This window comes from Moschus berezovskii, chromosome 12 (genome assembly GCF_049115385.1).
Source record: "Moschus berezovskii isolate FMDL1 chromosome 12, NW_MosBer_1.0, whole genome shotgun sequence".
NCBI lineage: Eukaryota > Metazoa > Chordata > Mammalia > Artiodactyla > Moschidae > Moschus > Moschus berezovskii.
Genome location: NC_142471.1, coordinates 3,992,498 through 4,019,112, shown reverse-complemented (window position 1 = coordinate 4,019,112; position 26,615 = coordinate 3,992,498). Strand labels below are relative to the sequence as shown.

The following is a 26,615-nucleotide window of genomic DNA, read 5'->3' as shown; positions in this document are numbered from 1 at the left end:
GAGTACCAAGAAGTTCATGATACTCCAAAATGTAGTATTTTATTTTTTAAATTTATTTTTAATTGAAGAATAATTGCTTTATAATAGCTTTGGTTTCTGCCATGAATCAGCCATAGGTATACACATGTCCTGTCCCTCTTGAAGCTTAAAATGTAGTATTTTAAAGGCATATTATTCATATACCAGAGGCAAGGAAGCTATACTGTGTGCTTAGTTGCTCAATTTTGTCTAACTCTTTGCGACCCCATGGACTGTAGCCTGCCAGGCTCCTCTGTTCATGGGGATTCTCCAGGCAAGAATACTGGAGTGGGTTGCCATGCCCTCCCTCTTGGGGATCTTGCCACCCAGGGATCGAACCCAGGTCTCCCACATTGCAAGTGGATTCTTTATTGTCTGAGTCACCAGGGAAGCCCATAAATACTGGAGTGGGTAGCCTATCCCTTCTCCAGGGGACTTTCCTGACCCAGGAATAGAACTGGGATCTCCTGCATTGCAGGCGGATTCTTTACCAGCTGAGCTACCAGGGAAGGAAGCTATAAACAATCTAAATTTTACCCACAAGTAAACGATAGTCTAGTATGATTTCAATGGTTGAAGCTGAATTACAATCAGGCTTCTAATCAGTCAGTGTGGAAATGAGCAAGTGGCCTTAGAAGCCAGGGCACTTCACTTCACCTGTGCATGGTTTCCTAGCAGAGAAGGAAAGGAATGGCTTCCTCCACTCCCTTCCACATTAATATCTGCCGATGTCTCTACCCTATATTTGGCACTAGAACACACTGGCACACAACACTAGAAACTACTGTCTTACCCCCCAGATGTGTGGGTCTTCCTGGCCCATCAGCTGCAGACCTTCATCTTTCTGGCATGACTTTTCTCATCAGAAAAATATACCTCCATACAGACACAACGGTTGCCTCCAATTTCAGGATGTTCACACTGAAATACTCTAGAAGACTACGTATGTGCCCTCAGCCGTGGATGAACCCCAGTGTGAGAAGCCTCAGGGAGAACTAGGATCAAGGTTTGAGTTTCCTTTGTCCTGAGCTAAGTTGTCTGACCTCTCTGGGCCCGTTTCCTCATTCACAAAATTACATTTCCTTCCAAGGCTAAAGGTCTGAAGCTGAGCCCAGTATACCTCCACTCTGGATTTTCCTTAAAATGATCTACAGAGCTTTGAATGACAAACACAAAAACAACCAACTGAATCAGAAGCCTTCGGGGAAGGAACTCAGCCTCCAAAAATTCTACAGTGCAGCCTTGTGTAGAAAACCCCTGGCCCTGACTACAGGTTTCTGTGGAAAAAACGGTTTCACTTGTTATTATACTCCTTGGTGCGACCAGCACGCTCCTGGAATGAGCACTCACACACCGCTGGGACTGTTCACCATCCCGTCTGCTTCTGTCGGCTGAGGGAAGTGACATCAGAGAAAGTGCGTCAGACCAGGCAATGGAGAGCTGTGCTCTTGTCCCATACCCTTAAGTGATCAGAAATTTCTAGGCCTAGTGTTCCTTATTTATAAAAGGAGATGTTCAGATTAGATGATTTTTTTAGGTCCTTTGCAATTCCCGAGTTCTAGGCAGCTAGCCATGTATTTAGGGGGAAAAACCTGACTAATTCTGAGTATAGGCCCTTCCCTTGCTGGTGTGTGGGCTGCACACACGTGGCACAGCATTTAAAGCTTCGAACGTTGCTCCTGACATGGGACTGAATGGCCGGGTCTCTTCCAGAATTCAAAACCACAGTACCAAAAGTTACCTTTTCTGAACCCAGGTGTCATCTGCAAGGCCACAGCGACTAAGGAAGGACGGACAAAAATGTTGAGAAGCTGGTTCCTGTATGCCAAGCACATGAGGAGGGTGATATGCTGGAAAATGAGTCCATCCACCAGTTCCGAGTCTCCGCACTCCATTTTCAGAATCACCCGGTCTTTGACAATGCTGACGATGTTGGAATGCAGAAGAATGCTGGACTGGATAACTTCTTCGGCAGGTTCATTATCTACACAGGCAAGGACAATTCACTCAGGTAAATGGCAAAGAAATGGGCTGGGTCACTGCTGGGTGTCTTACCCCCAGTGTGAATTAATGCTAGTGAACTGACACATTTACTGTTACGTACAGGTACTGGTTTTAGACCCCACCAAATGAGGTAATGACACTACATGGGAAGGATATTTTAAAAGCAGTATATCATAAATCAACTCTTTTTAAGGACAAATAACATACTTTTTCATCTACCCCAAATCTGTCAGCCATTCTGAAATGCACATCAACTCCCATTTTGAAAGCCAATACTTTCTCAGGAATCACATTTTTGTAATAGCAAGTTACATGACAAGAAAATCACATATGTTAATCTAAGAATACTAAGACAAGAAGACATGCCAGGGACTTCCCTGGGGAGGGGAGGTCCAGTGATTAAGAACATGTCTCCTAATGGGTGGTTCTACCCTTCTAACGTGGGTTCAACCCTGGTCAGGGAACTAAAATTCCACATGCCACAGGTCAATTAAGCCTGCTCCTAAGTCGCTTCAGTCGTGTCCGACTCTGTGTGACCCCATAGACGGCAGACAACCAGGCTCCGCTGTCCCTGGGATTCTCCAGGCAAAAACACTGGAGTGGGTTGCCATTTCCTTCTCCAATGGATGAAAGTGAAAAGTGAAAGTGAAGCCGCTCAGTTGTGTCCGACTCTTCCCGACCCCATGGACTGCAGCCTACCAGGCTCCTCTGTCCATGAGATTTTCCAGGCAAGAGTACTAGAGTAGGGTGCCACTGCCTTCTCCAAAGAGCTGGCTGACAGGTGTGTAAAGGAGGCACGCTATTCAAGCGGGACAACAGGTTTTGCTAATGCTTCATGGAAGGGACAAGCGGGAGGTGAAGTTTTTCTTTCAATCACATTCACTCTGGACTAATCTGCCTTGTCTCAGGTTGCTCATGGTAATGATACAGTGCATGACACAATACGAGTTGTTTTACATATATAATATAATAATATGCATATCATAGCCTAGACATGAGAATGCTGAAGAATATGAAATAATCTGGGTAAAAAAGCAAAAAAAGAAACCGAACAGACACACCACGCTCTAAATTAGAAACTGTGTTTGATCACTTCTAGTACCTGACTTCTGAAATTTACCAACCAACTCTCACTTTGTATTAATGACAACTACAGCTGTCGTGGTGGCTGCCCAGGTACTTTTAGCTATGGATTAGCCACATATTTATCCCCTCTTGAAAAAGCAAAACACCTCAGAAAGATAGGTGCCTCCATTTTCATATGCTTCTGGGTATTCCTCTTTCACGACTTTACACCTTGTATTACAATCAACATGTCCTTTGCCTCCTATCAAACCATTACAATACTGGGAAGAGATGTATGATTCATCCTTACTTCCCTACTGGTGATCAACACTCAACTGTCCGGCACTCCTGTGAGTAATCCCTCCCAGGCCTCTGTCGGCTGTGCCACCCTCTGCAGCTGCCTAGCTCTGCTGCCTGAGTGCTCATCTATGAATGGCAGCCTTCCTGCTTGTCTCCCTGACTCTAGTCTCTCCCCACTGCAGTCCATCTTTAAACTGAAATCCGGCTACTTCCTATGGCCAATCCATCATTCCTCCCTGCCTAAAATCCACAACTGCATTCTGTTACCTCAAACTCTAGTCCAGACTAAAAGGCAGCAGGCCTCTGGGATCCAGCCTTTGTCCACACGTCCATCTCCATCACTCCTTCCCCAAAGCCAGTGTTCTAACGTCACCCATCACCAGCGGGTCAAGAGATGCCCAGTGCTGTCCCCCCCTCACCGCATATTTCATACTCCCTGCATTAGCCATGCTCCTCCCCATCTGTCTTCCTGAAGGGCTCCTACTGCCCTTCAAAGTTGGTTCACAAGTCACTGCTATGACACCTTCCTGAGTGTGGGCCCTTTCCCACGCACTATTCTCAGTAATCCTCAGCAGTCTGCCCATAGCTCTCTGTCTTTATTTCAATGAACTACTAGTTATACATCACCACCCATCCTGCCTTCTATCCAGAACAGGGTTTACATCTTGTTCATCTTTGTACCACTGGTACTTCCCAGGTTTAACGAGTGAACAGTAAGTATTTGATTATATGTAATTGTATGGTCTTAAAAAGACTGCATTTTGGCACTTCCCTAGAGGTCCAGTAGTTAAAACTCTACATTTCCAATGTAGGGGCACAGGTTTGATCCTTGGTTGGGGAACTAAGATCCTATATGTTATGGGTTGTGTCCCCCACAAAAGACTGCATTTTCAATTGCAGTCTCTACAATTTTAAATCAAAGAGATTGAAAGTAACTTAAGCTAACTACTATCATATATATTCCAAACTCTGAGCATAGTATTCACAACTCCAATGAGGTTTTTACAAAGCTGTTATTATCAGAGAATTGTATACAGTTCTGCAAGACTAGGTCTTTAATCCTTACAATCCAGTAAGGCACAGGGTTGCAAATATAATGTGGTAGAGAGGTGGGTGTAGCAGGAAGAATATGTGGAGTACAGAGTCATGATTCCCCACTCTACTAGATACAAAGGAAGGTGTTCTAGTCCTCCATCTACTTGGAGTCTCACAGTGAGACATGACATACAGACAGTTATTCTCAAGTAATCAACAAGCTATGGTCAATGACCTACAGTATAAAAACAGACTAAGCTTTCTTTCTTTGAGCAATGCTTTGCTCAAAGTCCTATATGGGTTTTTTTCATGTTTAGGCTAAAAGTTTTCCAAACTGAATAAATAAAAAAGCAAGCATTCTCTCCATATATGTCCCACATACATACCAGGCCAAGGAAGAAACCCCCCGAAGGCCTGCGTTAAGCCTCTCAGCCATAAAGTTTTTTCCAACAGGGCATCAAAGTCCATGGATGGCCGGTTCTGAAGCAGGACAGCGACTATTAGTGGCCATGGGCTCAGGACCAGGTTTTGAATTTGGAGAAGCTGCATTTTATAGGCAACTTCAGTGACAAAGGTGTGCATCTCCTCCGACTGTTTCTGAGGAATATATCTAAAAGGAAGAATACAGAACAAGCAATCACAGTTCTGCTACTTAGACAATGTGAGAGGAGAAGTGAATGGGAGAAGACAGACCCTTTAGAGGATTCTCATGCTTTATGCCAACTGAATTCTCTCAGGTAACATTGAAAAAATATACCTGCATTTTACTAAAGTGTGATCCGTCTGTTTGCCTTGAGAGTATGCTCTTGACAGGTGATTAAAAGCTAACAGGGTTCTATTATCCCTGATTCCAGGCCAAAACAAATAAACAAACAAACAACACTTCTGCTGCTTTGTAAGTGGGATAGATCACTTCTTTTGTGAAAACTGATGCCTCCTCCAATGGACTGAACTACTATGCCTCGTTCAAATCCATAGTATTTTGAACGTGTCTCTTGTAGAACATACCAATCAGGTTATGAAAGGTATATGTTCTGTTGACAACTGCTCATGTCTGCACTGCTAGGCTGTACAGTGGGCCTGACTGCCACACCATCCTTCTGAGAAGTTTCAGGGCACCTGCCCGGTGTTGCCAGGTTCCTCACCTGACACACTCCTCACGCCTGGATCGCTAAACACTGCACTGGATGATATCAGGAACCTACTCAGAGTTGGCTGGACCAAGGATATGCATATGACCTGAGAGCAGTCATATAATAACCCACAAAATAATGTGAAAGCTGTAGCCAATGAGAACTCCCTGGTAATGGATACAATTGGCCAATTTGAGACCTAAAGAGTGAAAGCTTATGGTTACAAAAAGCTAACTATCTGCTTCTGATAGCTAGTGAAGCTGGAGCTGCTGTGGGACCACTGGCACTGCAGATAAATTATGAACGATGCTGCAGTCACGTGAGGCCTGGCTGAGCAGGTGGTCTGTCTCCTTTACTCCCGCAAGTATACTTCTCTGCATTAAGGAAACCCCCAAATGCGTGTTTGCAGCTGCATCCTGAGAAAACCTAACATGTTTCCTTGCCCATAAAACTATAACCTTCTTGAGAACAGGGACTCATTCCCATTCACTATTACCAAACAGTCCTTTCTAGGATCAAAAAAAATAGTATATACTAATAGTACATACTAGCTGGCCTACCAAAAGTGCTCAACAATTCCCAAACATGTGCTTGTTAACACACTTTTCTTGTTTTTGATTTTAAGCTTGTAGGTTACTGGGGATGGAGCCTGGGGAGAAGGAATCAGAAGAAACATCTGTCACTTGGAGAGCAGGCAATGGGGTCCTGTGTTTGTTTTAGCACGGTCTGGCTTGGCACGTTTAATATACACACTGCAGCTAACTGTCTGGAAAACACTAAATTGAAGCTTTCTCTTCTCCAGGGTATCATCTCAGAAAAGCAAGTTTCAGTTCTGCAAGTGGTCAACTCAAGAATTACAATTTACACTTTTAGATTTTCATCCTTGTTTCTATGTCAGTTATGAAAACACAGGCCTTGCACCTGGGAACCAAGTTATACGGGCTCCGACCCATCCTCCCAGCGGCCAGAGATCGAAGCGACACAGGGTCTCCAAAGTACACATGAACGTTTCCAAACTTCTCAGAGAGGATTCTCCTGGCTTTCAACAATCCCTATGAGTGTCACAACGGGGGGGGGGGGGGGGGGGAGAAATAGGAATAAATCCAGAAATTAGTTGACGTATAAACTGGCATTTTCTATAAATTCCAGTAAAGTCAAGCTTGGCTATCAAGCTTTACGTACAGTTGTAGATTCTTTTGGCTTAGGAACCCCTAGAAGCTCATATGCATACAGAGTTTCTTCCAATATTCTATCGTAACTGATGCTGATTGGAACAAGGTAGGTATCAAAAACTTCTCTTTTAAAAAATGGTTCCATCACAATATTCAGAAGACCTGGAAATACAGGGAGAAAGAGCTTTTCATACATATTGAAAAGGAGAGCAAACAAGGGTGTGGGAAGATACTAAAAGTATATGTTATATACCAAGCCCATAAATACAATATAAGACAGTTGAACTTAAAGAAACAGTTGCACTTATAAGGTAAAGAATATCTTGCAAAAAAAAAGGAAGTGTCATGTTCTATTAAGCAGCTATGATGAAACCACACCCGAAGCCTTTGGGTTTGTATTTTTCCTTCAATCTGTAAGGAACCTACCAAATTTTGGAGTCAGTGTCTTGGCAGAGCGGCTTCTTGTCCCTTCGAGGAAAAATTCAACAGGAGCATAACCATTCTTTAAAGAGAAAACACAAACAAAACAAAACACAAAACCCGTTGCCTACTCTCAAAGTGATAAATGCTCCTTTTGATTCCTCTTCCCGAGTTCCCTCCCCAGCCCTCTGAGCAAACACTGCTCACAGTGAAACTTAAACAAGGGAGCCACGCAGAGTAAACAGATTGCTGAGGTTACGTACATTCCTCGAGGGGAAAGAAACAGCTAAGTGGTCCACTCAGAAGTTAAGAATTTAAATAAGACCTTACAGCAAACATCAAGTGAAAAGAAAGCACAGCTTGAAAGCACTGAGTAGTTATCTGCATTTACCCGTAACATGGTTTTCACATATTCGGAAAACACGGCCCAGTAGAGCTTATTGCCACCGAAGGTGCGTCGCATGAAGAAAGCCCCCGACATCCGCAGCAGCTCACCAATCATCTTCATTCCCAGGAAGTCTACCAGAGAAAGGCTGGTTAATATTTATCCACAGAGTGCAACTTCCTATAAATATCTCAAGTCAAATTCTATAAAGACAGGTTTCATGTATGTAAGATACTCCTCATCTTAAAAAGAAACATCTAATGGGATTATGGGGAAGAATGGCCTCCGTGGGCAGGTGCTGGTAGGGGGGTTACCTTGTGCACCCTCCTTCCCATGCACCTCTGCATCTACAACCAGACCAGACAGAGACAGGGGCAGCAGCCTCAACTGCATCATGCCAGCCTTTCTAGTCAGCACTGCTGCTGACCTCAATGACGTGAGTGAGTGCTCAGTTGTTTGTGTCCAACTCTTTAAGACCCTATGGACTGGAGCTGGTCAGGCTTCTCTGTCCATGGGATTCTCCAGGAAAGAATACTGGAGTGGGATGCCATGCCCTCCTCCAGGGAATCAAACTGGCATCTCCTGTGTTTCCTGCATTGGCAGGCAGATTCTTTACCACTGAGCCACCTGGGAAGCCTGGCCTTGATGACAGATCAACACATCCTTCATGCTCTGGACAGGTAGGCCAAACTAGCTCACTCTCTCCTTTCCTTTTTACCCATCAGGTAAAAATATCGATATTCTTTTAGAAGCACAGATTAAAAAAGAAAAGTCAAGAATGAAAAGAAAGAGTTCACTATCAGTTTTTAAAAAATTATTTTCATTTTTTCCTAATTTTCAAATAACTTCTTCACATGTCTATATAGATGGAAATGCTTTTAAGTGCTTAGGTTCCTGGCAGTTTTTATTTTACTGTTAGTGCTCAGTTGTGTCTGACTCTTTGCGACCTCATGGACTGTAGCTCACCAGGCATTTCTGTCCACGGAATTTTCCAGGCAAGAATACTGGAGTGGGTTGCCATTTCCTCTTCCAGGGGATCATCCCGGCCCAGGGATCAAACTCATATCTCTTTAGTCTCCTGCTTTGGCAGGCAGATTCTTGACCACTGTGTCACCTGGGTTTATTAACAAAGGTGCTGACTGAATCCAGGTGGCTCAGATGGTCAAGAATCTGCTTGCAATGCAGGAGACCCAGGTTTGATCCCTGGGTTGGGAAGATCCCCTGGAGAAGGAAATGGCAAACTATTCCTCCAGTATGTTTGTCTGGAGAATTCTAGGGACAGAGAAGCCTGGCGGGCTACGGTCCATGGGGTCGCAAAGAGTCAGACATAACTGAGCACGCAAATACATGGCTGAACCCTAGCTTTCCTGGCTAGGGAAATAAAAAAAGGGAGATAAAAAACATTTTCTTTGCCTTGGTAATCCTACTTCTTGGAATCAATCCTACAGAAATAAAAGCAATAATACGAAAATATATTGAAAAGTTCTTTGTTACAGCAAAACATTTTGATACATATACACTGCTGAATATTATGTAGCAATAAAAAGTCTTAGACATGAAGTTAGAATCTTACCAGAAAAGTCACACCACATACAAAGATTAAACCAAAACACATCAAGGACCTAAATATAAAACCTAAGTCTATAGAACTTTTAGAAGAAAACATAGGGGTAAAGCTTTATAATACTGGATTTGACAATGATTTCTTGGATATGAGACCAAAAGCACAGAAAATAAAAGAAACAACAGACAAATTGGACTATAGCTGTCCTTGGGTTGGGAGAAGTCTGTGGGGGACTGGCTCTGGGACTCTCGGTGGGTACCAAAACACTTGGATGCTCAAGTCCCTTATATAAAAGGGCAGAGTATTTGTATACAACCTAGCACACCTTTGTACACTGTAAATCAGCTCCAGATTACTTATAATTCTTAATACAACTGCTTGTAAGTTACTATAAATGCTATGCAAATAGTTTCCTGTGAATGGCAAGTTCAATTATTGCTTTTTGGAACTGTCTGGAGTTTTTATTCCAAATATTTTTGATCTACGGCTGGTTAAATCCATGGGTACAGAACTTGTGGATGCAGACCACTGACTGTAAATCAAAATGAAAAACTTCCACTCATCAAAGGATACAATCAACAGAGTGAAAAGGGATAAAATATTTACAATCACATATCTGATACAGAATATATAAAGAACTCCTACAACTCATAAACAAAACAAACAACCCAAAGGACTTAAATACTCCTCTGAAGAGGATATAGAACTGGCTGACAAGCATATGAAATGATGCTTAACATAACTAATCACCAGGGAAATACAAATCAAACTCATGATGAGATATCACTTCAAACCCATTAGGAAGACTATCATTAACAACAAAACAAAAAAAATCTAAAAAACCAGAAAATAATAAGTGTTGGTTGGATGTGGAGAAATTGAACCTGCATGCACTGTTGGGGTGCAGCCACTAGAGAAAACAAAATGGCAGTTCCTCAAAAAATTAAAAATAAAATTACCATCTAACCCAGCAATTCTACTTCTGGGTATATACCTGGAAGAACTGAAAGCAGAGACTCAAACAGGCATTTATCCCTCTACACACTGCAGCACTATTCACAACAGCCACAAAGTGGAAGCACCCCAGGTGTCCAGGGATAGATGAATGAATAAGCAAACTATGGGATATACAAACAGTGGGAGGTAGTGAAGGACAGGGAAGCCTGGGGTGTGGTAGTCCATGGGGTTGCAAAGAGTCGGACACAACTTAGCAACTGAACAGTGCACTGGAGTATTATTTAGCCTTAAAAAAGAAAATTCTGACAGACACTACAATACGGATGAACCTTGAGGACAGTACGCTGTATGAAACAGGCTGGCAACAGAAGGACAAACCCTGTGTAATTCCAGTTACAGAAGGCAGTGGATAGTCAAATTTGTAGAGAGAGAAAGCATTAACAGAATAGTGGCTGTCAGGGGCTGCAGGGAGAATAGAATGAGAGGTCAAGTGTTAAATGAAGACAGAATTTCACTTTTAAAAGATGAGAAGACTTCTGTGGTTGGACTGTAGTACAACAGTGTGAACTTTATGTCACTGAACTGTGACCTGAAAAACGATGAAGATGGCAAATTTTATGCTTTGTGAATTTAACACAATTGAAAAATAGTAAAAAGAGTTTAGACCTATTTCTTTAAAGATTAAAAAAATTTTTTATTTTATGGCTGCACTGCACAGCATGTGGGATCTTAGTTCCCTGACCAGAGACTGAACCCACATCGCCTGCATTAAAAATGTGAAGTCTTAATCAACAGATCACGATGGAAGTCCCTTTAGTTTAAAAAATTTTACTTTTTAAAAAAAGAGTTGAGATCTATTTATTGACCTACAGAGACAGCCACTGATGCACTATCAAAAAAACTAAACAGCAGGGTAGTATAATCTCCTTTCCAACCTAAAGCAAAGGCCCTATGTGCACATACGCTTGCTTCTATCTGGCCAGGCCAGCAGAGCACAATACGGAGGATATAATCCAACTATCACACCTGGAACTGGAAGGAAGGGGGGAGAAGCTATTCTATTTTCATCATTTTCTTCAACTTCCTTGGAATTGTTAAAATCGTTCCAGTGAACGTGTTAATGTTTATAACAACAGAAAAGAAAGGAAAGTAGAAGACCAAAGCATACCCATTCCCGCTGCTATGACCGGCACAGGTAAGTCGTAGTTGTACAAAAGGAAAGACAACATCAGAAAGTCGATGTAGCTCCGATGACTGGGCAGCAGGACAACTGGATGCTCCTGGATGGCTCGCTGGAGCTTTAAGACAAAGGTTACACTTGGAACACTTTCAGCTTTGACGCGCATTAAAACTGTGCCTTATATCAGAAAGTGGAAGAATGTGCTACAGAGGGAACATTGACAGTGTTTTTCTTCCTCTCTGACCACATACACAAAACTTATTTCTGAGTTCTAGCTAAATAATCTCACATAATGCAAGAATATTAAAAATGTAAAATTCACAGATCATAATAGTAGTAATGGTGATGATCACTAACACATATTAGTTGAGCAGCAATTAAGCATTTTACATGCATTGTTTAATATCACACACATATTTGTAAATAAGGCCTAAGCCTTATTCAGCTTCCTTGGTTTGTGACATAGGCATGCCACTAATGTTCGCTGGGAGCTGGGAATGAATCTGAAGTCAGTCTGAGTTAAGAAGTCAACAATTAGCTGCTGTACTAGACTGAGCGGTGGTTAGCAGAAGAGAGAGCAAGAGATTCTCTCTCAGAGATTAAAAAAAAAAAAAATTACACATTGTTAGGACCAAGAAAAGGAATGGTACTTTTCTGTTTATACATTAGACTCAGGGGAGGGCGGATGCCTGGTAGTAGGGACAAATGCAACCGAACTTCCCAATACATTTCTCAGGCTATCAACCTAAAAATACCCAATGTGTCAACATACCGTCTGTTTCTCTGAAATCTAAGTACACAATCAGCTGAGGTAAGGTAGTTTGTAATCAGTTAGGACCTAGCCAGCAACATTCCCTCCCCCCAGCACTGTACTAAACACCCTCCCGCAGAGATCCAGACAGTAAGTCAGCAATTTAGAAATTAGTCACAGGAGGACTTGGAAGCAGAGTAAATGACTGAATACAAACGCAGCATTAAAAGGCATGAGCAGGAAGGCCAGTGAAGGCAAGAGCTCCCAAGTAAATTTAAAAAACGTATTAAAAAACATAAATGGAGAAAATAATCTTCATAGAGAAAGCTCTTATTTCCAGAAAAAAGTAAAGTATTAAACGACAGGAGTGACGGAATTAGAAAAATCAGCATTTGGCTATCATAATAACTGGATTCAAGCAAAAATCATCACTGGCTATAAAAATTAACAGAGGAAAGTATGATGAAAAACAGGAACCTGGAGCACTCCCCAGGATGTATATTTATTACAAGGGGACAGAGTAACTCTAGAGTGGAGAAACATGACAACTGTGAACATTACCAGCAACAAGCAAACAGAGGCCACCTGCTCACAGGCTGGCACACTGAGGACAGCGCCTCAGCCTGCTTGAGAAACAGCTGCAGTCCAGATTAAGAGGCAGCAGAAAACACCTGGTCTGTTTCCTTCAAAAGCAGTACCATGAAACACAAAGACGAAGGGATTGTTCAAGATTAAAAGACTCCAAAGAGACATGGAAGCTGACTGTGACATACAACGTAGGACCCTCCTTGCCTGTATGTGACAGAGCTGGGACCGCTGGCGAAACAGGAATAAGATCTGTATTACCAACGTTGTGTCAATGTTAATTTGCTTCTTTTGATAAATTATACCACAAGAGAATATCTTTGTTTATAGGAAAAACACGCCAGAAAGGTGTGTGAGTAACAAGAAAACGTTGTAGAACCCTGGTGAAACATATACAGAAACTCTCTTACTACTCAGTGAACATCTGACATTAGCTTAGTCTGTCAGGTCTGTGAGTAAGTGACTAAGTCGGTTTGTCTGAAGCCTGCAGGTCTGAAGGGAAGAGGGAGAAACACCCATCAGAGAGGCAGAGCTGCTTTCTGCTCAGGCTGGCTGCCGCTTGATAACCAGGAGCTGCTCATCCAGTGCAAAGTGAGATGCCTTTGAGTTAAAGAAACTGTGAGGGGTTGAAGAGATTGTTTTTTAACAAGCAATACTCACTTTCTGAATCCCTTCTTCATTTACACGCACTTTTGAGAAAATCTGTTTAAATATTTTACTCAGGGCAAAGGCAAAAAACCGAATGGCTCCTAGACGCAGCTTGTGGCTCATTTCATCCAGGATCTCACAGGCTTCCTCTCGGAGGACCTCGACAGGTTGAAGGGATTCCTTGGAAAGCTAAAAGGGAAAGCAGGGATAAATCTCTGGGGGAAAAAAAAAAAATCCAAATTCCTCTTGCTCAAATCACAAATGGCATGTTTTCTTCTTAATTTAAATGGATATGATTTAAGCTTATATCCAAATTTTCTAAGTTGCTGCTCAAAATCTAGTGTCTGAGAGCATATACTTTGAAAGTAGTTACTTTCAGTAGATTTTTTTACCTCTTCATCTAATTGCTTAGTGCTGTTACAAGGTATCAACACACAAGGTGAAAATATAAGATTCTATTGAAATAACCACTCACTGTATCAGATATGCAGGACACTGGTACAAAACTCTCTGAACTATCAAAGGATAATTAGTGAAATTCATGACCTCACAATAGAATGCTCTTCATTATATGGCAGGCCACATCTTTCTGTACAGAGAACAAAATGTTGGCTATGTGCTGGGACTGTCAAGTGCCTGGAGACAAACAAGTCACAGCTTCCGTCCTCAAAGAAGCCTAATCTGTTCCTTTAACTTCCCCCTAAACAAGCACTTTGAAAAAGACTGAAATCTATGTAATAAATAATATTTGTTCTTACTAAAGGAGAATGCTCTTAAAGAAGAGGATTGGATGTTGGAGCCCCAATCTCCCCAGTTACATGCAGTGAAGGAGTTTCACTTTTTGAAAACACTGAGGTGAATTTGGATTACTGTAATGAATGGTTTGCCTTGGAAACGAACAGAGATCATTCTGTCGTTTTTGAGATTGCATCCAAGTACTGCATTTCAGACTCTTTTGTTGACCAGGATGGCTACTCCATTTCTTCTAAGGGATTCCTGCCCACAGTAGTAGATATAATGGTCATCTAAGTTAAATTCACCCATTCCAGTCCATTTTAGTTCACTGATTCCTAGAATGTTGACGTTCACTCTTGCCATCTCCTGTTTGACCACTTCCAATTTGCCTTGATCCATGGACCTAACATTCCAGGTTCCTATGCAATATTCCTATGCCCCAACCATTAATGCTGAAGAAGCCGAAGTTGAACGGTTCTATGAAGACCTACAAGTCCTTTTAGAACTAACACCCAAAAAAGATGTCCTTTTCATTATAGGGGACTGGAATGCAAAAGTAGGAAGTCAAGAAACATCTGGAGTAACTGGCAAATTTGGCCTTGGAGCACAGAATGAAGCAGGGCAAAGGCTAATAGAGTCTGAATGAGGAGGACCACAGTTACAGCACAAACGCTTCCAAACTTGGAAAAGCCTTAGAATAACACTGCACTGCTCCTTCTTAGCACTCCCATGTTATTATATTTTATCACACAGGTTTTTCAGTCATTTTTTTTTAGCACGGTTTGCTTAATTTAGTTAGCAACAGTTTTGCCTTTAATTTGCTAATTTATTTTTTCTCCACTTTCTCCAGTTTTTAAACACATTAAGAGAAAACACACTTAACTTTATCCAGTCCTCCCCACCCCATATTTTAGTCAATGTAAAAAATCCCATGGACAGAGGATCCTGGTAGGCAACCTTCCATGGGGCCGCAAAGAGTCGGACACGACTGAGCGACTTCACTCACTCACTTAATAGATACTGTTAAGTTACTTGATAAATACTGTTAAGTCAATTATATGTAATACACATTTACTGAATTAAAAACTGAGAAAATACAAGCAAGCATAAATACTCAGCTAATATTTAGAGAGCCCTGTGGTATTCATACTGTCAGTCACTAGTGAGGCCTAGAGTTCTTGTCGGAACCTTCAGGTGACTGGTCAGTTTAAACAGTTAAAACAAAGGGGAGGTATATTAGTTGAAAACAGGCTGCTTTTCTGGGTGCCTGATGTCCTCTGCCAGCATTCAGTTGTTCTGTGGACTTTACTCCTCGTTCAAACGTTCTTTTGATGAATTTGTGGGGGAGAGAGTGGTCTCGCCGTCCTATTCCTCTGCCATCTTGTTCCTTCTCTCTATTAGTTGAAAATAAAGGCATTCAAATTTAGCCAATTGTCTTAGGTTCATCTTGGGCTTGCCTGGTGGCTCAGATGGTAAAGAATCTGCCTGCAATGCAGGTTACAAGTGTTTTTGTCCAACTGAAATAAACAGTCATGATTATTATCTAGAAAATGCTAATGTTATGTGAAAAAATTTAGTCAAAGAAATGATTTTCAACCTTTTAAATATGCACAGCTAAACAGAAAGTAAGAGGTTTGTCTGGCATATGAGTAATTAACGTCAAGGAGCTTTACAACCCTCAGCTGCTATTAGAAACTATTTCAGGTTTTAATTTCCACAGTCTTAATACCCCTATTTTCATTCAGATAAAAGAAATGACCTTTTGAAGTCACTGACATGAGAAATGACACTTATGGACAAGAATGATAACTAGAAGCTGGAGAAAAACGGGTCTTGGCAGTTTCTCTCCAAGTATGAGGAAGGCCATATAATCAATATGCAATAGATACAAAAGTTTAATGGGCACTTTTCTGTTTTCCTCTTAGCCACAAAAACAAATCTCTGCTCAAAGCAGTCACACTTGAGAATGCTATGGGGTCTGCAAAATCTAGTACATACTGTATTATACCAGTCTTTCTTGTAGAGCACGAGTTCTAGGGCGCACAGGATTTGGTGGCATTGCTTATTGGTATGCTGTGATCTGAGGGAATCTGAAATGTCTTACCAAAATAAAGCTTACATTTTTTTCTTACACTGGATAAAATTGATTGATGTTACATTGTTATATATTCATTTCTTTTCTTTAATGATCTAATATTCTTACGTTCATGTTACTGAAATGTTTTAAATGCCTAGGTTTTTATGTTTTGTTTTTCTATGTGGGGATAATAGGTACTAAACCATTAGCTAATTTAAGTAAGTGTTCTGCTACTGTCAGAACTGTGAATTGTCAAATTGCAAATTTTTAGGATTCCCCTGAATGGGAGTCAGATATACAAAATATGAATTTACTCAAAGTGGGTTTTGTACCTTCTGCACATCTTTAAATGAAGAAAATATAATGTGGGCTATATGACCTAAGAACTTGGATCACACAGGTTCGATCCCTGATCTGGGAAGATTGCACATGCCGTGGAACAGCTAAGCCCATGCTCCTCAACTACTGGGCCTGTGCTTGAGAGCCTGGGAGCCACAACCACTGGTGTCAGATTAAGGGAAGAAGCAACAGAGAAAGAAAGGCTGAAGACAGAGACAGGGAGACGACGTCTGTTAGAAGTCTCAGAAGAGCTTACTGCGCTCATCTTGACCCAGAGAACAAAGCCCTTGTCACTGAGCCCAGACTAAAGCACACATAGAGAGGTTGCAGATGCAGACACACCTGAAGGTAAGGAACAGGAATGTGAGGAAAATAATTTCTAATATGTTTCATTATTCCAAAGTAAAAATATGACTGTTTGCTAATGGCAAGAAGGGTAGAGTCTAATAAGAGCTTAAGGTCTGGCAGATTTAGGAGATGGGAAGGGACTGATGTAAGAAGGGATCTCAAGTCTGGAGATCACTGACGTGCACAACTCTGCCCATCTCCCAGGAGCAGCCAGGTACCTGGTGACATGGACAGAGAGCTACTGACACAGACCCTGGTCAGTCTGGAAGGGAGCCTGGGGTGCGTGAGAATTAAAGTTACTGGTGACATAATTAAGCAAGCAATCCTAGCAAAGGCTACTTAGGAAGAGAGGAGAGAAAAGCAGAATTAGAAAAAGGGAAAAAAGGAGGACTCACGGATTTGGTGGGAATGGATTTCAGGAAATGAGCCTACTAGGAAAGGGAGTACACTTGGAAACCTAACAAGATAGTTCAGGCCAGAGACAGAGGATCCCCAAACAAAGGTAATAATGGGTGCTGAAGAGAAGGGTAAGGGCAGTGTGACGCTCAGTTTAAGGCAAAAGAATGGGTAGCAGGGCCATCCTCTGAATAGGGAATGCAGACCAGGGACACTGCAGGGCTTGAGAAGGCAGATACACTGATTTTGAGGTATTTGTGAGACACAGAAATCAGATATCCAGCAGGGAATAGGGCTGTTAGAGATAAAATTCTGAATGCCAATAACCTAGCCAAGGGTGGAGATATCGTTTGGGTATTACCAGACTATAGATGAAAACCGAAATGATGAGAGTGGACAGAATCGATCAGGGAGACTGAAGAGAGGAAGAGAAAGAGGCTGTTAAGATTCAATCCTGAGAAACACTGGCAGATGTAAAAACATATAAAAGAGATTAACAAGGAAGATGTAAGAAGAGAACCATTTGTGTGATGTCACAGACGTCCAGGTAAGACAGCCTGAGGAGGAGAGTGTCCAACAACGGTGACACAGCAATAACTGACAAAGAGGGGACTAAATGGGCCCCTGGGAACGGGGTACTTGGGGACCCACAGTAACTTTCACTGGATGAATTTCAGCAAATGAACTTCTGAAACTGGGATGTGAGGAGGGCATCTGGTCCCATCATTTCGTGGGAAATAGATGGGGAAACAATGGAAACAGTGACAGACTTTTTCGGGGCTCCGAAATCATTGCAGATGGTGACTGCAGCCATGAAATTAAAAGACGCTTGCTCCTTGGGAGGAAAAATTATGACCAACCCAGAAAGCATATTAAAAAGCAGAGACATTACTTTGCCAACAAAGGGACATCTAGTCAAAGCTATGGTTTTTCCAGTAGTCATGTATGGATGTGAGAGTTGGACTATAAAGAAAGCTGAGCACCAAAGAATTGATGCTTTTGAACTGTGGTGTTGGAGAAGACTCTTGTGAGTCCCACAGACTGCAAGAAGATCCCACCAGTCAGTCCTAAAAGAAATCAGTCCTGAATATTCACTGGAAGGACTGATGTTGAAGCTAAAACTCCAATACTTTGGCTACCTGATGTAAAGAACCGACTCACTGGAAAAGATCCTGATGCTGGGGAAAATTGAAGGCAGGAAGAGAAGGGGACAACAGAGGATGAGATGGTTGGATGGCATCACCAACTCGATGGACATGAGTTTGAGTAAACTCTGGGAGTTGGTGATGGACAGGGTGGCCTGGCGTGCTGCAGTCCATGGGGTCGCAGAGAGTCAGATACAACTGAGCGACTGAACTGAACCGAAGAGGGCAGACTATACTTCTAAGGAGTCAGGATAAGAAGGGAAAGAGAACTGGAGATTTAAAAGAAAGAATACATGGCCAGGAGGGGACCTTCCTCCAGATAGGAAATGTACGTGCCAGTTTGAGCCAGCAAAGAACGCTGAGGAGTAGGAAAGACAAGACTTCTGGAGACAGGAAGGATGTGAACAGATGAAGAACACAAGTTAACAGGCTTGTTGTTCTGGAGGAATGACTTCTTCAAGGCACTGGAGGAAACCAGAGAAGCACAGAATGACCTGGTCTCTTATTCTGTGCAGCTGGGCTTCTCACCTGCCCAGCAGATATGCCGTACCGATAGATCCCTCTTCCTGGAAACCTTAAAGAAGCCAGTCTTCCAACTGCTTGTGCCTAGTGCTGTCCCTGTTCAGTCTATTCTCCATCTCACAAACCTGAGTGGCCTCTTAAATGCAGACATAATCACTTCACGCTACCGCACTCTGGGAGATAAAGGGAGCCTGAGGTGGAGCAGTGGCAGCAGAGATGGAAAGAAAATAGACAAGTGCTATTTCTAGGAGAGCACCGCACTGTTGGGAGAGCACTGCACTGTTAGGAGAGCACATGAGCAGCTCTCAGTGGTTGACAGCGCATGAGAGGAGAGTAAGGAGTGGAAGATAGCATCCAGATTTTTGGTTTGAGCAACTAAAACATGGTGGGGAGCATTCTTGGAGACAGGGTAATCTGGGGTGGGGGATGGGGTGGGAGAATATCCATGGCACGAGGGTGAGAATCAAAGACTTTGATTTATACATCTTGAATATGAGGTGCTTTTGGAACTTCCAAGTGGATATTCAATAACTACAAAAATACACATATGAAACTCCAAAGAGATCTGGGCTGAAGCAACAGATACTAATTATCTATACTATTTATAATATACTATTTTTATATAGTAATATTATAATCAAGATTGCTGGGAAAAATATCAATAACCTCAGACAGACAGATGACACCACCCTTACGGCAGAAAGCAAAGAAAAACTAAAGAGCCTCTTGATAAAAGTGAAAGAGGAGAGTGAAAAAGTCGGCTTAAAACTCAACATTCAGAAAACTAAGATCATGGCATCCGGTCCCATCACTTCATAGGAAACAGATGGGGAAACAGTGTCAGACTTTACTTTTTGGGGTTCCAAAATCACTGCAGATGGTGACTGAAGTCATGAAATTAAAAGATGCTTTCTCCTTGAAGAAAAGCCATGACCAACTTAGGCAGCACACTAAAAAGCAGAGACATTACTTTACTGACAAAGGTCTGTCTAGTCAAAGCTATGGTTTCTCCCGCAGTCATGTATGGATGTGAGAGCTGGACTATAAAGAAAGCTGAGCACTGAAGAATTGATGCTTTTGAACTGTGGTGTTGGAGAAGACTCTTGAGAGTCCCGTGGACTGCAAGGAGATCCTACCAGTCAATCCTAAAGGAAATCAGTCCTGAATATTCACTGGATGGACTGCTGCTGAAGCTGAAACTCCAATACTTCGGCCACCTGGTGCAAAAACTGATTCATTGGAAAAGACCCTGATGTTGGGAAAGATCGAAGGCAGGAGGAGAAGGGGACGACAGAAGATGATATGGTTGGATGGCATCACTGACGCGACAGACATGAGTTTGAGTCAGCTCCGGGAGTTGGTGATAGACAGGGAAGCCTGGCGTGCTGCAGTCCATAGAGTTGCAAAGAGTCAGACACGACTGACTGAACTGAACTGAATATTATAATATGGAAACATTAGCATAAGGAAGGTACTTAAAGTTCTGGCAATAAATAAAACTGCCCACTGAGTAGAATAAGAAGGGGCGAGAACAAAATCTTGAGGAACAGCAGTATTTAAAGAGACAGGCAAAAGAAAAGAAGCCCGTAAAGACAACTGAAGAACAATAAAATAGATGTGGTGGGTAAGTGGAAGACTATGGTGTCATGTAAAGAAAGGACAAAGCATGTGCCAAAGGTTAGCCAGGATTTGAACTAGGTTGATTTTAGGCACAAGGAAGGAAGTCACTGACAGCCTTGGGAAGAACTACTACAAGGGGTTGGAAAGTAGGGCAAGAGGCACAGAAACCAGCCAGCCTCTTGAAAGAGCAGAGCAGTGGGAAAGGAAGGGGGATACTAGGTAGTCAGGAACGCGGTCAAAGGGGGCCTGTTGAGCGGAGGGGAGTCAGCAGTATTGTGAGGGCCCTGTCGGCTCACTGCACTTTCTTCCTCCCTTCCTCCGCCCGCAGAAGCCAGGGTCGCCCATGGCTGGCTTGGAGGTACTGTTCGCGTCGGTGGCACCGGCCATCACCTGCCGCGCAGGACGCGCTTGTCTGCTTCCTGCACTGGGAGGTGGTCACGCACGGCTACTACGGCTTGGGTGCCGGCAACCAGCCGGGCCCCAGTGATAAGTAATCAGAACTGCTGCCAGTGGAATGGAACAGTAACAAAGACCTTTATGTCCTCCGGTATGAGTCCAAGGATGGGTCCAGAAAGCTCCTCGTGAAGGCTGTCACCGTGGAGAACAGCATGATCATCAATGTACTAGAACATGGCTCACAGCAAGTGTCAGATTTGACCCTGAACTTGAATGATTATATTGATTCAAACATCTGGTTGACTTCCACAGGGTCTACAAGAACAGCGAGGAACTTCGGTCTCGTATTGTGTCTGGGATTATTACACCTATTCATGAGCAGTGGGAAAAAGCCAATCTAAGTCCCCACCGGGAGTTTCCCCCTGCCACTGCCAGAGAGGTGGACCCACTCCAGATTCACCCACAACACCCACATACCAGCCGACAGCCTACCTGGTGTGATCCCCTGGACCCGTCTGCTGTTGGGGGAGAGGACCTAGACCCCTTTGGGTGTCAGAGAGGTGGCATGATTGTGGATCCCCTGAGATCCAGCTTCCCAAGAGCACTTACTGACCCATCATCAGGACTCCCAAACCAGCTTCCTCCAGGCGCTGTGCCCCCGGGAGCACGCTTTGACCCCTTTGGACCCACTGGGACCAGCCCGTCTGGACCTAACCCAGACCATCTGCCCCCGCCGGGCTATGATGACATGTACCTGTGAAGGCCTCAAGAATGTAACGTCCCAGCCTTCCCTCCACTGTCCTGGAGCTGCCACCGTGGGCCCCATCAGCACCCATTTTCTTGCGGGCTGGGGGCAAAGGACTCTGTCCATGTGTTTGCAGGCTGGCTGGGATTGCCTCCCCACCCCCTACCAGAGTCAGGGCACCTGCTGCAGTTCTCCACCTGGCTGCATATAGGTCCCAAAGAGAAATCAGTGTGTGTCTCACCACCAGCTCCTCTCCACTTCCCAGGGGAGACTCCGGCAACATATGCCCTTGACCTGATGCAGTTCCAGCTGCACTGCTATAAGAACAGAACCCATTTTGGATGTTATTATTAAGAACGAAATGTCAATACAAAAATCATGTTGCCGGTCAAAAAAAAAAGGGGGGGGGCCTGTTTAAGCTGGAAGAGCAGTGGGCATATTAAACTCGGATGGTAAAGAGCTGACAAAGAGGAAGAAGCTGAGACATCTGACTGGACAGGCAAGAGAGCCAAGTCCCTGAGGATGATGAGGAGGAGGGAAGAGGGATCCAGAGCGAAGGAGTGGGATGGGATTAAACTCAAACAGAAGGGGCTCCACTTAAGAAAATGATGTATATTAGGTGCAGGTAACTTAGAAGCCTGATCACAGCAAGCTGAAACAGTTCTCACATAATGGCTTAAATTTTGTTTGTGAAGTAGGAAAAAAAGTCATCTGTCGAGAGTATGTGGAGGTAGATTTGGAGGTTCAAGGAGAACAGGGCAATTAAAAAGTGCCATTTAGGACAAAGGGAGGAGACGAAGAAAAGAGAGGAATGCCTTGGTTCTAACCTAGATTAATTAAGTCAGAATCCCTATGGATGGGACCAAAGTATTTTTTTTCCCATTAATTCAAGAAGTATTTATTGAACGTGCACTATGTGCTAGGTACCAGGAATATATCAATTTAAAAGAGAGAAAGACAAAAAAATTCTTGCCTTCACAGAGTTTACATACTTGTGGAAAATTGTGGTTAACTTCTGCAAAAGTTTTCTACATGATTCTAACAAGGAGTCAGTATTGAGAACAACTGTCTTTATCTTCTAACAGATGAGGAAACTTGACTTCACTTATGTGAAGTGAGAGAAGATTAATAATTTCCCCAAGACAGATCACGCTAGATGAAAACAATATGATTAACAGCATAGGTCATAAGTCTAAATCAGAGGAAAACAGACAGCAAATAATAAAGACAATAAAGAGTTTTCCTGGGAATTTCCTGGCAGATCACTGGTTAGGACTGTGGTTTCACTGCCATAGGTCCATGTTCAATTCCCTGGTCAGAGAATTAAGATTTTGCAAGCCATGTGGTGAAGCCAAAAAAAAAAATTAAGAATGTTCAAAGGCCATAAACCTGACTCACCTCCATTTAAATGTCAAAGAAGCAGGATCTCTCCATGAATAGCAAGGTGCAGAAGCACACTACAACATGAAGGGCCGCCACCGTGAAGCTCCAATCATGCCAGCCTAGGACTTCGACCTGTACATCTCAAGTGACATGTCCAGAGCACAGAGCACAGCTTCTCTCTTCAGCCCTCTTCTCAGCCCCTAACTCAGTGAACGGTTCCATCAGCCTTCATTCTTCCTTTCCTTCACCTCATTCACCCAAATGTGAGACGTACAGGGACTTTTAAAGGCGCCCTGAATAATTTTAATGTGCCATGAGGTTTGAAAACCACAGGAAAAACGTTATTTGTTCTGCTAGGAACACTCTTCTTCACCTATTTCAAATGGAAAGTCCCTACACATCTTTCAAGCCTCATTTAAAAAATCACTTCTCTTATTCCCTGCACAAAATTAATTGCCCTTATAATTAATTAATGTCCTTATACACTGGCCTCCCACTAACATGTCTTGTGTATGTATTTCACTGTAATTGACTGTACACCTGTCATCATTTCCTATTAGACTAAACACTCAAGAGGCCAAGAACTCTGCTCAACTAGCTCACTATTAGACACAATGTCTAGCAAAGAGGCTAACATGCATTATAGGTAAAATAAACATTGGATGTATGTGTTGAATATAGTGAAATCTAAAAAGACACATTAAAAATAGCAAAATAAATTCATAGACTCAAGAAGAGAAAGAAACTTGTACACAATGAATGAATCTGGCTATGGCTGAAGATGGAATCACTTACCTGTTTAATGACATAATGAATCTCTTCAGAATTGAGAACACTACATTTAATATCACTTGGTTTACAAGGAGCAATTCCCTTATAGACAAGAGGTGTGTAGCATTTCATTGCAAACTTCAAGTCACTGACATGCCTCCTCTCCTCTAAAACATCTTCAAACTCATCCCACTTTTTGAGCTCTTTCTGTGGACAAGACAAAGGGAAGAAAGTTATGCACGTGCTGTAAAATAAAGTAAGATAGGTTAGGAATTACACTGGTACGGTTTCATCTCTGTCAAAAGTTTTATTCTGACATAGAATAAAAACAGAATGCCCTGGAGAAGGAAATGGCAACCCACTCCAGTACTCTTGCCTGGGAAATCCCATGGACAGAGGAATGTGGCTGCAGTTCATGGAATGGAAAGAGTCGGACACAATTTAGTGACTAAACTACCACCACCACCACCACATGTATCTGAGAAAATTCCATACATGAAGTGAGTGGGTCTAAATAAATTTCTGCCTAAAAAAGCAAAGCAAAAAAAAAAAAAAAGAACAGGGTGTTCTGATGTTAGATTTTCATATAGTAAGAAAAAAATGTAGCTATTATCAGGACCAATGAATTGATACTAAATTGTAATATTTTATTTTTGAATGCTGTCTTTATAAAGCCAGTGTCCCTGTGGGAAAGTTAACAAACACAGCGACAGTGGGACACTAAGCTCTAGAACAGTTTGCAGGTTTCATACATCACACTTGTTTTGTCTGCCTCTTTTACTTGTTTTAAAAAATTTTTCGTTTTAAATTTATTTGGCTGTGCCAGGCTTTACTTGCAGCATGCGAACTCTTAGTTGTGGCATGTGGAATCTAGTTCCCTGACCATGGATCCAACCTGGACCCCCTGCATTGGGAGCGCGGAGTCTTATCCACTGGACTACCGGGGAAGTCCCTTCACTTAGTCTTAAAAATCAAATCAAAGCATACATTAGAAAGTTACCATTGTGTCAAATAAATTAAGAGCCCATGGGTGCAAACTCAAGACAAAAGTGCTCCCATATAAGCTACTCTGGGGCAGCTCGTATTTCGTTGTATTAGTTTCTTATCTCCTTTCAACCACTGCAAATCAGCTTCTAGCCAACCCAACCCCGAAACTGCTTGTTATTAGGCTTCTGAATCGTTAAATGACTTCTAAATTGTTAATTCTTGTTGGTGATGGACAGGGAGGCCTGGCGCGCTGTGATTCATGGGGTCGCGGAGAGTCGGACACGACTGAACTGAACTGAACTGACTAAAAAGTTTGTTTTTCTTATGATAAAAGTAATAGTAGTAATAGTCAGTACAGCTAACATGCATCATTGCTTCCTAAGTGTCAGGCAGTATTCTAAGAACTTAACCTCCATGAAGGGGTAATCCTCACGACAACCCTGTGAGGTACTTAGCATCACTACCCCATTTCACGGTGGGGAGCCTAAGGCACAGAGCAGTGAAATAACTCAGCCAAGGTCCCACAGCTCTCAAAGGGCAGAGCCATGACTCAGGTTCAAGCCTTATCTCTTCACAGATCTTGCTTCTAACCACTATCCTATACTACTCAGCATGTTAATTACGGAAAATTCAGAAACACAGATACACACAAGCAAAAACAAACTGCCCACAATTTTACACTCTGGAATAACTACTCTTAACTTTTACTACGCCTTTCCTTATTTTTTTCATTCATAGATTTTAAAAGTACATATTTTAAATTTAAAACATAGACCATACCAAACATGGTTTATCTTGGTTTAAACCAAATATGGTTTATCTTATCAATTGTATTCTGAGTACTTCCTTATATTATTAATAAATATTGTTTTAAAATATTTTAGGTGGGGTCACACAGAGTCGGACACGACTGAAGTGACTTAGCAGCAGCAGCAGCAGGGGCTGCATAATCACCTTTACATTCCTTAATTTCTTTATATATTTTTTTCTAATTACCAAAGTGATACACGTCCATTATAAAAATTCAGAGGATACAAAAAGCACAAAGAAGGAAACTAACATCGACACCCAATATGCCAGATACCATTTCAGTGACTGCTTGTCTCGATGCCTGTGGACACAGTCTCTCCTCAATCACACACACATTTTTGTCACCTGATTTTTAAAAATTTAATGTTAAAAACACTCCTCCATGTCAATTTAAGTTTCTCCCATATAACTTTAAATGCCGGACGTTTGGACTATTTTTCATTCATTGCTACTATAAAAGGCGTAACAAACACTAATATTTCTTTCAAATCTAATTATTAGACCTGGCCTCTTTCTAGTCTTCATCCTCCTAAACCTCCCCACAGTGTGACACCACTATCAAGCAGGCCCTCCTGTCTTAGCTACAACAATTCTGAAATGTTCCTACTTTGGGTTTCAATTCTCTCGATTCTTGTCAAGTAGAAAATCCACCTCATTTCTCTAATCCAGAGATTCTCAACCTGGGGGAAATTTTCTCCCTAAGCTACAAATATGTCTTTTTCCCTCCCACTTCCTTTAATATGTGCTAACCTCTCCAGCCCTCTCCTCCTCACTCTACACAGCGTTGAGTGCTCTCACCTACTCAACTGCTTTCAAATATTTGTTTCTGAATCCCCCGCACTGTCCTCTCTCTTCTTCCATTTGGCCACATTTTCCAAAAGTGAATTCACTTCTCCTCTGCACAATCCTACACCCCGATCATTTTCCTGAAATATCAATCAGTAACCTCCATGCCATCTTCACTCCTCTGTTTACACCATTCTAGACCTCTCCTCCCGCACCCTTCACATCCACTCCACTTCATCCTGTTAACAAGGCCTTCAAAAATCAATCCTGTCTTCTCATTCACGTCTAGCCCGTGCTCTTTATCACAACAGCTTCCTCACTGGTCTCCCTGCCTGTGT

General features: G+C 42.4%; 1 protein-coding gene and 1 pseudogene across 1 annotated transcript in view; one reads left to right on the top strand and one right to left on the bottom strand.

Moving 5' to 3' along the window:
• The window catches only part of GNPAT (glyceronephosphate O-acyltransferase), a 37,841-nt gene that overhangs the window by 5,373 nt on the left and 5,853 nt on the right, over positions 1-26,615 (bottom strand). The window contains exons 2-10 of the mRNA XM_055425818.2: positions 23,719-23,901; positions 13,230-13,406; positions 11,222-11,351; positions 7,539-7,666; positions 7,154-7,229; positions 6,738-6,889; positions 6,477-6,607; positions 4,809-5,032; positions 1,760-2,002 (exon numbers count right to left, since the gene is read on the bottom strand). Coding sequence (XP_055281793.1) covers positions 1,760-2,002; positions 4,809-5,032; positions 6,477-6,607; positions 6,738-6,889; positions 7,154-7,229; positions 7,539-7,666; positions 11,222-11,351; positions 13,230-13,406; positions 23,719-23,901 — 1,444 coding nt within the window. The remainder of the gene's footprint in view (positions 1-1,759; positions 2,003-4,808; positions 5,033-6,476; positions 6,608-6,737; positions 6,890-7,153; positions 7,230-7,538; positions 7,667-11,221; positions 11,352-13,229; positions 13,407-23,718; positions 23,902-26,615) is intronic.
• On the top strand, positions 20,743-21,555 carry LOC129555886 (proteasome inhibitor PI31 subunit pseudogene; annotated as a pseudogene).